The 13053-nt window shown below is 45.1% G+C and overlaps 1 protein-coding gene across 3 annotated transcripts in view; it reads left to right on the top strand.

Moving 5' to 3' along the window:
• Positions 1-1532: 1532 nt before the first annotated feature.
• Positions 1533-13053, top strand: part of INO80 (INO80 complex ATPase subunit) — a 60964-nt gene continuing 49443 nt past the window's right edge. The window contains exons 1-7 of one of the 3 annotated variants that reach the window (XM_042865774.1): positions 2420-3275; positions 3926-4014; positions 7585-7770; positions 8643-8809; positions 8906-8973; positions 10704-10865; positions 12475-12595. In XM_042865774.1, coding sequence (XP_042721708.1) covers positions 7628-7770; positions 8643-8809; positions 8906-8973; positions 10704-10865; positions 12475-12595 — 661 coding nt within the window. In that variant the 5' untranslated portion in view covers positions 2420-3275; positions 3926-4014; positions 7585-7627. Of the gene's footprint in view, positions 1575-2419; positions 3320-3925; positions 4015-7584; positions 7771-8642; positions 8810-8905; positions 8974-10703; positions 10866-12474; positions 12596-13053 lie in introns of those variants that run through there. The other 2 variants (XM_042865765.1, XM_042865781.1) reach the window with 2 other exon arrangements.

The raw sequence follows: 13053 nt of genomic DNA, 5'->3' as shown, positions 1-13053 counted from the left end.
ATATTGGGGGTTGGGACTAATTGGATGTGAAGGTGTTGAGTCTGGGATGTAGAAGAGCGATGGTAGAGTGCCCTTATGGAGGGTATGGACAAAACTGAGATGCACACCTGGGCTTCTCCAGGAGAAATAAAGTTCTGGTTGGAATAATACTATTAAAGAATAAGGATTTTCAGATAGGAGCTGGACAGAGTGACTACATCTGTGCTGCTTCACCAAAATCTTCAGGGTAAACAGGACTGCAGCTCTCCCTTGTCTTTTGCAAATGGTGTGAAGAAATAGATTGGGACCAACTTGTCAGTCTTGATGCATTAGACTGAGAACAGTCTTTTTTAAAGGAGAAGTAGGACTTCACAAAATATTTTTAAATCGGTAAATTTGTAATGCTGCCCCATGCTAGCGCTTGGTATGGTTCATTTTTCTAAGCTTGGTAGTAATGTGGTGCATTTCTCTTCCTTAGTGTAACTGCTAGGCTGTGTGCAGGTAAGGACAGCTGTAGAAGCTTGTTTGGGAGGTGAAGCAGTCTTGCTTTTTGTTTCTCAGCTGTTGTGCTACCATATGCTTTCTGATACGTTGTTAGAGAATGTAGAGAAGAGGTACCAACTGCTGTCTCCAAGCAGGGAGTGAGTCGAAGTACTGCAGGTGATGAACGCACTGAGCAGTGATACCAGTCAGTGGTTTCTGGGAGGTAGCCGTGCCGACAGCTGCAGTCCTTACGGTGCATCGTGCCCTCACCATCACAATCAGGCCGGCGTTGTCTCAAGCTCATCTGCCATAACTCTTCGCGTTTCAATATACCAAAACGCACGCAGCTCTGCACGCGACAGCCGTTCTGCCGGTGCCAACCGCCGTGGGGCCGCCCACCCCCCCGCTCCCGCAGCTCGGGACTGGGCCGCTGCCACCCGCCCCGAGGGACTCCCGGCTGCCGCGGCCAGCAGCCCCACCGCCCTTCCGGCGGCTCAAGGGCGAGTGCACGTCACTTCCGGTGTACATCCGCCTCCCGCCGCAGACGTCGCGAGAGCTGCCCCGCCTCGCGCGAGACTCTCCGGCTCACCCGGCCGCTTCGCCCGAGTCCCTTCGGCAATTTCCGTCACCGCCAGACTCTACCAATCGGCCCGAGGAACGCATCGATGGGCGCGGACCCCCCGCGGGCTACGTGCAGAGCCGCCGCCCGCGGCGCGGGCCCGGGGCTCGTGCGGCGGCGGCGACGTCGGTGGGACGGCGGGGCAGAGGCGCGGGGCCGGAGCGTCGCGCCGGCGTGCCGGGCTCGATTGTTCAGGCCTGGCCATGGCGCCTCTCCTCCCCCCCGCCATGGCTCCCCGTGTCCCTGCTCCTCTCCTCTCAGTGAGCGAAAGTGGCCGCCGCCGCCGTCCCAGCGCCCGCAGCCGCCGCCTCCTCCTCAGCAGCAGCGCGGGCGCCATCTTGGCGAGGCAGGAGCCGGGAGCGCCCCGCGGCAGGAGACGGGCAGCGGCGGCCCCGTCAACGCGCGGCGAGAGGCCGGGCAGAGCGAGCGGGGCGGCGAGCCCCGGGGACACCCCCAGCGCCCGCGCCGCACCGCAGCCGGGCCCGCGCCCCAGGTGAGCACCGCGGCGGCCGCGCAAGGACGCGCGGGGCCGGTGGCGGACTGCGCCCCGCCGGGCCGCGGCTCCCCCCCCCCGGGGCGGGCTCGGCGGCGGCCGGGGCTCTTCTTAAAGGCGCAGCCCCTTCCCCGCCCGCCGCCGGCAGCGCCCCGGGACCGCCGCGGGCCGCACCCCCCTCGCATCCCCCCCTCCACGCGCGGCGCGGCGGCCCCGAAGCCCCACGAGCGGATGGGGAGGGGGGGGTACGGGGGGGGGGGCCGTGCCCCTGCGGGTGCACGTGCGCGCGGGGGGCGGCAGCGCGTGCGCGGCGGGGGGGTTCGGACTGCGGGCGGGGCCGCGGGGTGTCGCGGCGGGGGCAGGGCCGGGGAGCGTGGCCGATCCGCTTCCCCCCCTCTCCGCCCCCGCGCGGCGCTGCCCGCCCGGCCCGGGGGCGTGAGGTGCCGGCGGGCGGCGGGGCGGGCTGAGAGGAGGAGGAGGAAACGGTGGCCGCGCCCCGGCCCCGTGTGGGCGCCCGGCGGCGGGGGCCTCGTAGCTCGGGGTCTGGCGCCGCGTCAGCGCGACGCCGCGCCGCTGTGGGCGGTGGTGCGCGGTCGCGGGCGGGCTGTGCCTCCGGGGTTTGCGGGGAACTGCCGTGGGGCGATGCCGCTGTCAGATGGTGGCGGGGCGGGGAGCTCCTGCGCGCCCCTGGGACGGGGTAACGGCCTTAGACTGAGATGGGGCGGGTGGAGGTTGGGCGCTGGGAGGAAATCCTTCGCGCAGAGGGCGGTGAGGCCCTGGCACGGCTGCCCGGAGAGCTGCGGTGCCCCATCCCCGGGGCGATCGAGGCCGGGTTGGCTGCGGCCCTGGGCAGCTGAGCTGGTGGGGGGCAGCCCTGTCTGCAGCACGGGTGGGACTGAGGGGACTTTATGTTCCCTTCCAGTTCTGCGGTTATGACAGTTCCTTCGGACTGCTTTTCGCTCGTGTATAGAATGGTTCAGCCTAAATCCATTTTTTTAATAAGACTTCTTTATATGCATTGCTAGAATTCTACTTTTCTCTTACACAAACCTGCTTGGATTTTGTGTACCTCATACAGCTGTGTGTTAGCAACACTTACCTGTTTTTAATTTCCGTGGGTCAAAACTGACATTCATGTGGTCACCCCCTCAGTGTGTGCTGGTAGGCTTGGGCTGTGACTTCTGTGTGGTTGGTAAGGCTGAGAGCAGTGAGGGAGAAGGGCCAGCAGCTTGAACTTTTCTCAGTGTTTGAGGATGTTTCCTCTAGGTCACCTCTAGGCCATCTCTCCCATATGTGTTGCTAAGATTGCTTAAAATCCCACCTTGCGCTTCTTGGCTGTTAAGATGAGCAAGTTCTGTTCTGCTTAGATATAACGTAAAGGCGGTATATTCCGCAGTAAGCATGCTGCGTGGAGAACTAAATTATGCAGTAAGGGTTGTTTAGGTGGCAAGAAGAAAACTGCCTGGGCATGGTTCCCTTTTTGTGAGCTGGGGCAAAAGGGTGATACGCAGACAGGCAGTCTGTGCAGGCTGTGTGTTGTGGGCTCAGTGTGACAGCTGTGCTCTGCATAGTGCAGGGCCCACAGTCCTAATGGATTGCTGCCGGGAGGTGGGCATTGGCCCCGGGGGCAAGGCCTGTTCTCACCCTACACCACGTGGTGACACGTGTGGCTCAGTCTCTCCTGGGAGCTTTTCCCCTGGTGTAAGTGTGGGAGTGGAGCTGCCACGTGCCAGCTTCTGTGTTTGGTACGTTTTAAAGCGTTCTGTGGTTTGGTTTTACTTCTGATAACACTTTTGTAGGGCTGTATACCTTTTTTTTTTCTTCAGTCTGTGCCCATTATTTATGTAAATAGAAGACTGGGAGCCTGTGTCCCAGTGGCTCTTCTGTGTGTTTAAAAGCAGTTAAAGTGGAACTGAAATCAATGAAGTGCTGTCTCGTTCCTTGGAAAGCAATACAGAACCTTTCTACAAAAGGAGATCAGCAGAATACTGTGTGTATAGCAGTGTCTAGTTTTAACAAAGTACATTCCTTAGAAAAGTGATTAAAAGGATTTCTTAGCTATTGCAAACCAAAAAGATGCAGTTATCTTCAGTCGTGTGTGCTTGTTTGCTCAGTCAGCACTGGGTCTGCGCTATGGAGAACTTGAGTGCCTTATGAAGTGCTCTTCTGACTGGTCTTTGAAAAGCAATGGTCTCTTGGGTGTCAGAGTTGCATTTAGGAGAGTTACTGCCCTAGAAGGACTATGTGGGAGTTGGTCTTTACTTGAAGACTGGGCGTATAATGTAGTGTGGAGAACAGTTGTCAGTGTAACTATGCTTTTATCAAACTAAATGCTGTTTTTCCCCTTTCAGTTTGAATTCTCCTCCAAGCAAAATACCCCGTCAAGCACCTTTATGCCACTCCAATTGCCAGTATCAGAGATTACACAATATAAGAAAAGGTGACAAAAATGCACCTGATATTGTACTAGTGAATTTCCCAATTAAACCCTGATTTGTGTGGATGTGTATGTTTGTGCCAGGAGTGATTCTGGAGATGTGACTGCAGAGTGTCCTTACAGCATGTGCTGTTCCAAGGAGTGTTGTATGTCTGATTCATAAATTTGTTCAAGAAAAAAAAACCAAACACCTTGGGTGTTTGTGTAAGTTTGGAAAATCTTTGTGTCAAAATGCAAAGCGTAAAAAGATGGCATTAGGAAAAAAAAACAGAGAATTGCTCAATTGTGAGGGAACTAAAACAGTGTAGAAGGTTGTGTTCAGTTCTTAACCCTGCTCTATGGATAGGACTTCTGATGATGTAAATGGAGGTGTGAGAAATGCATAATTCCCCATGTAAACTGGGATTTTGGCTTTTGGCCCATTTGAACGTGTCATCCGTGTGCTTATTGGTATGGAGGAGAGGTGAGAAACCACTCGTGTGGGTTGAAGTGCCCGAGTGAATGAGCTCACCAGCCAGCCGGTTGCACTCGGCATGCATGCACTCAGCATGGCAGCTGAGCCCATTGGGATTAGTTTTACTTGCTGATTTGCCAAAGGCTAAGAGCAGGCTGTGTGGATTAGCCGCTGTGCTGCACCTTAGCCCTCCTAGGCAGCTTTCATTTGTGTGTGTGCCCTCAGGAGCGCGGCTACCATCACTGTGTATAATGCTTCATGTCAGCACTGGGCGTAAAGAGAAGAGATATACTGGGCCTCAGTGAGATGTAGAAGTGCCAGTGATGGAAGGGAAAAAGAAGAAAAAGGTGACTTCTGGAGAAGCAGTACAAAGAAAACACTGTCCAGCTGGCAGCTAGGCGGGAGCTTAGAACACTTGCTGCTTATGTGGCTCCTGCTTTAAACTGATACTGGGAGCAGGAACCTGTTGGACTTCATTCAGAAATGGCCAGTAGGTGTTAAACTCAGTAAGTCTGTTGTTAAGGCTGAACTGCTTCGTGAGAGCAATGGTTTGATGGTGTAAGTCAGTGGGCATAAAACTTGGACACGTTGTATAAAGCCTGACTGCTTCCTGAGGATGTCCTTGGAGGGTGCTTCTCCAGTGCTATGTTTGCTTACCAGCTAGACCCGCTGGTGGGCAGACTTGAAAAACAAAGTAAATGAGTAAGCCCCATACTATCATTAACACTGGAATGAGCAACATGTTCTAAAGGACAAAGAAGGTATCTTAAGAATGAACTTGGATCTGTAAGAAAATGTATCATTTTGAAAGTTATTTCTGTCAAATTGGTAGCTAAGCAGGAGAGATTGGGAGTGTGGCTATTAGCATATAAATAAATGGAAGGCTGAATTCAGTGCCTGAGTTCTTCTGTATTTAATATACATCTCAATTTGTTTAGGGCACTGCTGATGTATGTAAGGGTTCTCTGAAGCTCTCCTATGTTTATTTGGTTATTCAGGAAGCAGAATGAACACCAGTAACTGTTTTGAAGACAAGAGTAATTAACTTGGTGTGTACAGGAACCTTTTGGGACAGTTAAAATAGGAAAATGGTGAAAAGCTTGTGAGGGCTGAGATGTGGAGCGCTGTTACTGGGCCAGTGCAAGGAGGACTTTGTTAAGATTGCTGTCATATTATTTTTTCCCTTCGTTTTGCTGCTAAGCTTGTAGAGTTTTGTTAGGCCAAGTCTCATGTGGTGGAAAAGAGCACATTCGGTTTGTCAGTGTCCTCAAGGCGTGGTGAACCCAGCTGAAGCCAAGGGTGCTGGGTGAAGCAGGAGGCACTGCTACCCAATGTTGAGGTTGGGGAAAGCTTCCTGCAAAGAGCCGAGAGGTGAAGGATGCCTTGTGGCTGTGAGCGAAATTGTTAAATGACGGTTATGTGTGGTATTTTGGCTGGAAACTGAGGGAGTGCCATATTCACAAAATGCATGCCAGCTCTGGTTTACAGAAAGCTTTAAAAAAGTAAAAGAGTGATAAAGGAGATAGCTTTTTTTTTTCTTCTTCTTTCTTGATATTATAGGCATTGAATCTTGCTCTCTACTGTATATAATTTTTGTTAATCTGCTCGTGTGATATATATATCGATTTTGTTAATGTGATAGTAAACTGCTCCCACCTTTTTGGTATTGTTTTTTATCCATTCCCTCAGAAATCTCATCTATCAGAGGCACAAGTTTCATGCTTCCTCTCATTTTCTCACCTCTTTATTTTCTTCATAACCCTGTCTCTTAGAAGACAGTCTTTGACGTTAGGTGGTGCTTTTTCTTTTTGTGCTTTTTTTGCTTTTCTTTCCCAGGTGGATGATAAAGAACATGACATATATATTTTAAAATTTCTTGGACAACATGAATCTTATTTATTTATTTATTCCCAGCTGAAGGAGCTGGGAATGTTCATCCTGGAGAAGAAGGCTCAGGGGAGACCTCATTGCTCTCTATAACTTCCTGAAGGGAGGTTGTAGTGAGCTGGGGGTCGGCCTCTTCTCTCGTGTCATTAGTGAAAGGACCAGAGGGAATGGCTTCAAGCTACGGCAGGGGAGATTCAGGCTGGACATGAGGAAGTATTACTTTTCAGAAAGGGTGGTCAGGCACTGGAATGGACTGCCCAGGGAGGTGGTGGAGTCACCGAGCCTGGGGGTGTTCAAGGAAAGACTGGATGTTGTGTTGAGGGACATGGTTTAGTGGGAGCTATTGGGAATAGGTGAACGGTTGGACTGGATGATCTTTTAGGTCTTTTCCAACCTTGGTGATTCTATGATTCTATGATTTCATAGGGAAGGCTTTCAGGAGCTTTCTGCTGTCTTGTTAGCCTCTGCTTGAAACAAGTATTTCATAACTGAGGTCATCCATTTTATTTCTGTTGGGCATAAGAAGGTCTAGCATATAGAAAATTGAACCTAGACAGCTTCGGTCTAAGTGCCATTATCTCTTGTAACAGTTCCTGGCATTCTGTTGCTTATTCTGTAGGGAAGATACGAAGGCTGAATGTTTGTTAAGAAATAATAAATTCTGCTGTGGTTCAACCACGCCTGTTAGTCTCAAGGTGGCAATCGCTTATGATGTTTTTCTTTAATATTGGAAGATTTGAATCTATTTTGTAATACTTTTTTTTAGGATAAAAGACTTGGGAGAAAGGTAGATGCTGACTGTAAACGTGGAGAGAACAATTAGAAGAGCAGGTGTTTAAGCTTCATTCATAAACTCATAAACAATGTAGTCAGTAATTCAGTAACTGAAGAATTATATGTTAAATGCTTTTCAGTAAAGTGAAATTTGTTTCAGGTTTTTAGTATCTCTAAGAAGCAATACAAGCAGGAAGAATCCTTCAGAATAACATTTAATCTTTCTAAAGCTGACTATTTTTATGCTCTATCATAAGCAAAAAATTTAGTTGGAGACATTTATTTAGCAGTAAATATTATCATATTTAGGGCATTGATAGCGCTTTCATTTATGCAGCTCCAGCTGTGGATTTGGATGTATTGGCATGTGGTATCAAATACAGTAGTTTTGCCTGCTCACCTTGTTTTTCTTCTCAGAGGTGGTGGCAGCGATGATAGTTGTGATTTCCTCTCAACAGCTGCGTGTTCAGAGGCATCTGTGCATGAGGAGAAGTTTGTTCTATGGCCTCGGAGCTGGGTGCCAGGGAGGATGGCAGCTGCTCAGAGCTGGCAAAACCCCTTTATCTGCAGTACCTGGAGAAAGCTCTGCAATTGGATCAGTTTTTACGACAGACATCTGCCATCTTTAACAGGAATATATCCAGGTACTAAAGCCTTTTCTACAAGGAATATCAAGGAAAGACAAGCATTTTTATAACCCTACAGGCAACACCATAGTAGGAGTTTACTTGTTCATTGGGAATGACTTGTTCGTTATAAAACCTTATCTTGTAAAGAATTTGCACTGTGCTTCTCCTCTCATTGATAATTCATCATATTTCTTGCCCAGGTATACAAATTAGCAAGATGTTTTAAAGCTCTTTGTCGTAGTTGAGTGGCCAAAATTTTCTTTGCCTGCAAAAGGTAGGATGAACAAGCATTAAGTTAATTTTTTAGGGAACTGGCACGTAGCCGTAAGTGGAGTACAAGGTGTTGTCAGATGCAGCATTTCTATGATAGTAAGCTGTACCATTGAGATGTGACTCACCAAGGTATGTTTCTGTCCAAAAGCAATTTACTTTTATTTCATCAGTATTTTGTAATTGTGAGCTTACAGAACTGAGAAGTGTATGCATAATAGAAAGCAACCTGTATTACAGGCCTGTAAGATTCACACAAGGAATAAAAAAAATATGACTTTATATCTTTCACATGTACAGTAGTGCTGGGAATAACAATATTGTGCTTTGATTTGACTCAGCACTTCGTTTCTTGGTTAGTTCGTGCTTCGAGTATTAAATATCTATCTAGAGACTAGGGACACAGCTTGATAGCATAACCAGACTGGTCTGATGATTAACTGCTGCTGAGGGTTTGACGCTAAATTATTAACAGCAGTATTAGTAATGCACAGAATTACAGCTGAGGCTGCTTTCGTTCTCAAACCTGTGGCAAATGGCCACATGCAAGTTGCACAGACGTTTCTTCTTTTGAATGTTTTCCTTTCATTCTCAGCATATTATGTATCTTCTTGCAGTGATGAAAGTGAGGATGGATTGGATGACAATCCTTTGTTGCCTCAATCTGGGGATCCCCTGATGCAAGTTAAGGAAGAGCCTCCAAATGCTTTACTTGGGGAATCTTCTGGAGTAGGGAATTCAGGAGTGCTGAACACACATTCCCTGAATGGAGTACTGCAGCCAGGTAGTCACCCACTGAGTTGAATCTCTGCTTACTTTGGGGTAGGCTGAGAAAAGCATTATTTCTGAAGAAATTTGTTTTTATCTTTTCTTTAAACAGAGCCAAAGTCTGAAAAAGGAAGCTTGTATAACTTTTCTAAACTGAAGAAAAGCAGAAAGTGGCTGAAGGTAAGGGTATTGCAAAGAAATCTGACAAGAGCAGAAGAGTCTTCGTTAACACCCTGTAGACAGTGATGAATAAAGGACTCTGCCTTCTCATCTGGTATAGATGATGGAATCCTAAACATCTAACAATGTAGAGGACAAAAAGAAAGTAATTTGAGCACTTGTCAGAGCATTATCACAAATTATCACAAGCGTAATTGCTAAATGTGGTAAGTTTACAGTAAGATTAGTTGTTCCCATATCCTGTTTTGCTTTACATGTACCACTGAGGGCTCAGAAACTTAGACAGATACCATAATAATCACAGGGTTATTAAGTTAGAAAAGATCACTAAGATCATCTAATCCAACACCCAACCCGTCGGCTGTACTCACTAAACCACGTCTCTCAGTGCCACATCTACCCTTTTCATGAAAACTTGAAAAGAAATTGTTCCTAATATCCAACTTGAACCTCCATGGCACTTAATAAACTTAATAAAGCCAGAGCATTAGACATTTTTTTCCTGATGCATCTTCCATGCTCTTTGGCCACAGTCAAAGTAAAGTACTTCTTTTGACGCAGCATACACAGCAACTGCTTGTGTTTGAGAGCTGCCTGAAATGATGTGGTGCAGCTTAATTGATGCAAAGTATCATATTGAAGGAGAAGAGATAGAGATATAGTAATAATTGATACATTGCTGAAAACAATCTTTAAAGGACTTCTTGAATCTCGTACTATATTGGTCTGTTTTTTGCTGCACTTTTTTAAGTAACTGGAGTTACTCCGGTGTCCCTTGCTAAGAGGAAATAAGGGCTTTTTTTGTTGTTTTGTTTTCTTTCTGCATGAAAGATACCAAAACAAAAAAGGCATTCTACAGAGGTTTCTCATGTTAGAAAGGGAAAGAAAGAGAAGTATGTGATAGTCAGTAGTAAGTATTGTATTGGATCTTTGGTGGAACAAAATAGGATTATAGTCTCTATGCATTTAAGGCTTCCATTTCCATTGTGTAGCAAAATGGATGGTAGGCAGTTTTCAGTTTTGGTGAGCAGCAGCTTTTTGGTAAAATACCACAGTGAATATACATTTAGAAGCATTAAGAAATTTTAGTACTATGTCCAAATTAAAGTGAGCTTATGAAATGTATTAAATGGACACTGGAGATTGAGGTGAAAATTTGTTTGTAAGATGAAGTCAGTACAAATCCAAATGAGGGGAGGAAGGAGAGAGTGGAACAGTGGCACTGTGCCATCTTTGCCTTTCATTGTACTGCAGTGTTCTCTAGTTAGTAAAAACAGGTTGCCAAGAGGTCAAGCAAGAGCCAAACCTTGTGCAAGTGGTGCAGTGGGAGAATAGAAGGACAAGTAGTACAAATGAGGTAGCAAAGCACCTGCAACCATACATTGTAAAATGCCCTTGCTTATATCCTGGCTTTTCTCACTGCTAGAAAGAGCCTTTTGAGACCACAGGCAGTTGCAGTGGGTTTTAAAGTGACTTAATTTTCACTAAGCTAACAGAACTGTACCTCTCTGAAGATTAAAAAAAAAAAAAAAAAAAAAAAAGTTTACTTGATTAGATACTGAACAGCACTGTAGATCAGAAAACTCTTTTCCATTTCAGGCATTTCAGAGGGAAGACACTTTGTAAAGGCTAAGTGTTACTAGATAAAGGCCCAAGAGCATTCTGCAAGAATAAACAATGCAGTATAGGGAGTTGTTATTGCTAATTTTATTTTTATTTATTGTTGTTAGAGTATCCTTCTGAGTGATGATTCCAGTGACACAGATTCTCCAAGTGATGAGGATGGAGAGGATGAAGAAGAATTTTCTCTTTCAAGGGAGGAGCTTCACAATATGCTGCGATTACACAAATATAAGAAACTACATCAAAGTAAATACAGCAAAGACAAAGAGGTAAAAATCCAGAACTTCCATATTTCCTTCATTTTCTTTTTTTCCTTGTTGCATTATTACATTATTTTGCATTATAGTTGCATTATTTTAACTACTTCCACATTTTTTCTGAAAATTTATAGTATTTTGTGGATTAGAAAATTGTTTGGTAGACTAGAACAGTCTAATGTCGGTTTCAGGGAAGGGTTAATAATTCTGTACTGATTGAAAAGCTATTGATACCTTATGCTAAGAATCTCTCAACAATTTACATACATAGTATGGATGCATGTGTACATACAGCTTCTACAACACTCTTGTGTTCATTAGAGCAAAAATGATGCTAGAATGCAATGTTCAAACAGTACATAACAAAACTGAGATGCTGTGGCTTAGATTTTAATACAGGTGATCGCTGCTGTTCAGGATTAAAATTGTATACTTAAACCTACTGCAGTACGTTTGCCTCACCATTGAGGCTGCAATCAAAGGGATGATGTTTATCTTTTTGAAAGGGAGTTCCTTGTATTCTTCCTTAGTGCTTTCTGTAATTCTTTGGGGTTTTACTTGCCTTTCTTGTTTTCATACCTTCCTTTTCTATTTTAGATTTTCTTTTTGCATCCACTTCTTTTAATCTCTTCCTTCTAAGAAAATATCTGCTGCATTTCTAATTTTCTTAACACTGTGCCAAATTTTGACTGCTTTGTTTCTAATAATGTATTGAGTCGTAAGAGCATTTACAAAAAACAAAACAAAACAAAAAAACTGCTTTGAATTGCAGCCGAAAGTGGGTCTCAGATGAAGAAAATCATCCTGTTCTGCTATCAGACAATGTGTATGAAATAAACATTTTACATTTTGTTTTATACTGCTTCAGATTTCTCCAGAAGAGTGAAGAAATTTTTTTTCCACGCAAGTCTTTCTTTCTGTCCATTTCTTTTCTTTGTTCAGTCATTATCTTTTCAACCCAGATTGTATTGGCTTCCTGAAATACCATGTAGCTGCACAAACACTCATACACCCAGCTTCCACAAAGGTCATAATTTTTATGTTTGTGTATAGCCTGTATGTAGTTCTTTAGTATTTTAGTTGAATAACACTTGAAATGTGTTACATTTTTTTATAATCTCCAAATTCCTTGGTCACCTACTTTTGCAAGATAACCTGAATGTTTGATTTGTTTGTGTGGAAATCTTTTAAATGCCTTTTACCTAAACCTGTCCTTTGATATCTTTTCATGTGATAAAAGTAGGACATGTATGTAACTTGGGAATCCAAACAAAACAAGTAGGAAGTCCTTGATTGGACTGTTGCATGTAATGTGCTGTTTTGCTGGGCAGCACCTGTATGGAAAATGATGTAGTGGTATGTTTTGAAAGTGTGAGCTTCGCTGCACGCTTTTCCTGTCTTATTTGACTGAGTGGGTTTGGTTCCTCCTGTAGAACTCAGGGGCCACCTGTGGGCAAGTGGTTTCACTTTGGACTCTCCAATCCTCGATAACAGTGCTAAATATGGAGTAGTACATTTACTGATGTCTTATTTACAATCAAGATGTGAACTCATTTACCTGCTATTGCTGTTATCTGCCGTATCTGGTTTGTGTTAGTGTGCTCATTTACAACTACTTCAGTTGCAGCAATACCAGTACTACAGTGCAGGACTGCTGTCTACGTACGATCCTTACTATGAGCAGCAGCGCCACCTGCTAGGGCCCAAGAAAAAGAAGTTTAAAGAAGAGAAAAAATTGAAAGGTAAAGTCACTCCCATTGTGTTTTTAGGTAGTTGCTGTGATTTAAACTCCTTTCTTTTATTATTGTCTTTGGATAAATGTTCATGTTTGAACACGTTCCAGACCTTTGTGTTTTGGATGGAAGGCTAATGGCCGATTCCATCAAAGAGAAGTCGTAAAATACTGTGCTTTATCTGGCCTCTAGAGAACTAGGGTGAAAAAAGATGGTGCAAATTGAGAGTTCATGGTTTTAAATTTTCTTTGTGGACCTCTGGATCCAGAATGAGAGACATGCAATAAGTACTTCATAGCTATTTCAGTATTGCTTGGCTATGTTTCAGAATCCATAAATATTGCTGCGTATCATGATCCATTTGCTTGTTTCCTTTGAAACTTGATAGTTCTTAGAAAAATATAAGAAACTACTCAGTAACTGATACAGTTATTCCAGAATGTGTAATTGTTCCAGAAATGAGATTG

The sequence above is a fragment of the Lagopus leucura genome, unplaced genomic scaffold, assembly GCF_019238085.1.
Source record: "Lagopus leucura isolate 7727_CA_CO unplaced genomic scaffold, USGS_WTPT01 Super-Scaffold_1, whole genome shotgun sequence".
In the NCBI taxonomy this organism is placed as follows: domain Eukaryota; kingdom Metazoa; phylum Chordata; class Aves; order Galliformes; family Phasianidae; genus Lagopus; species Lagopus leucura.
Note: the sequence above shows the minus strand (reverse complement) of the source record. Positions and strands in the feature narration are given on the sequence as shown.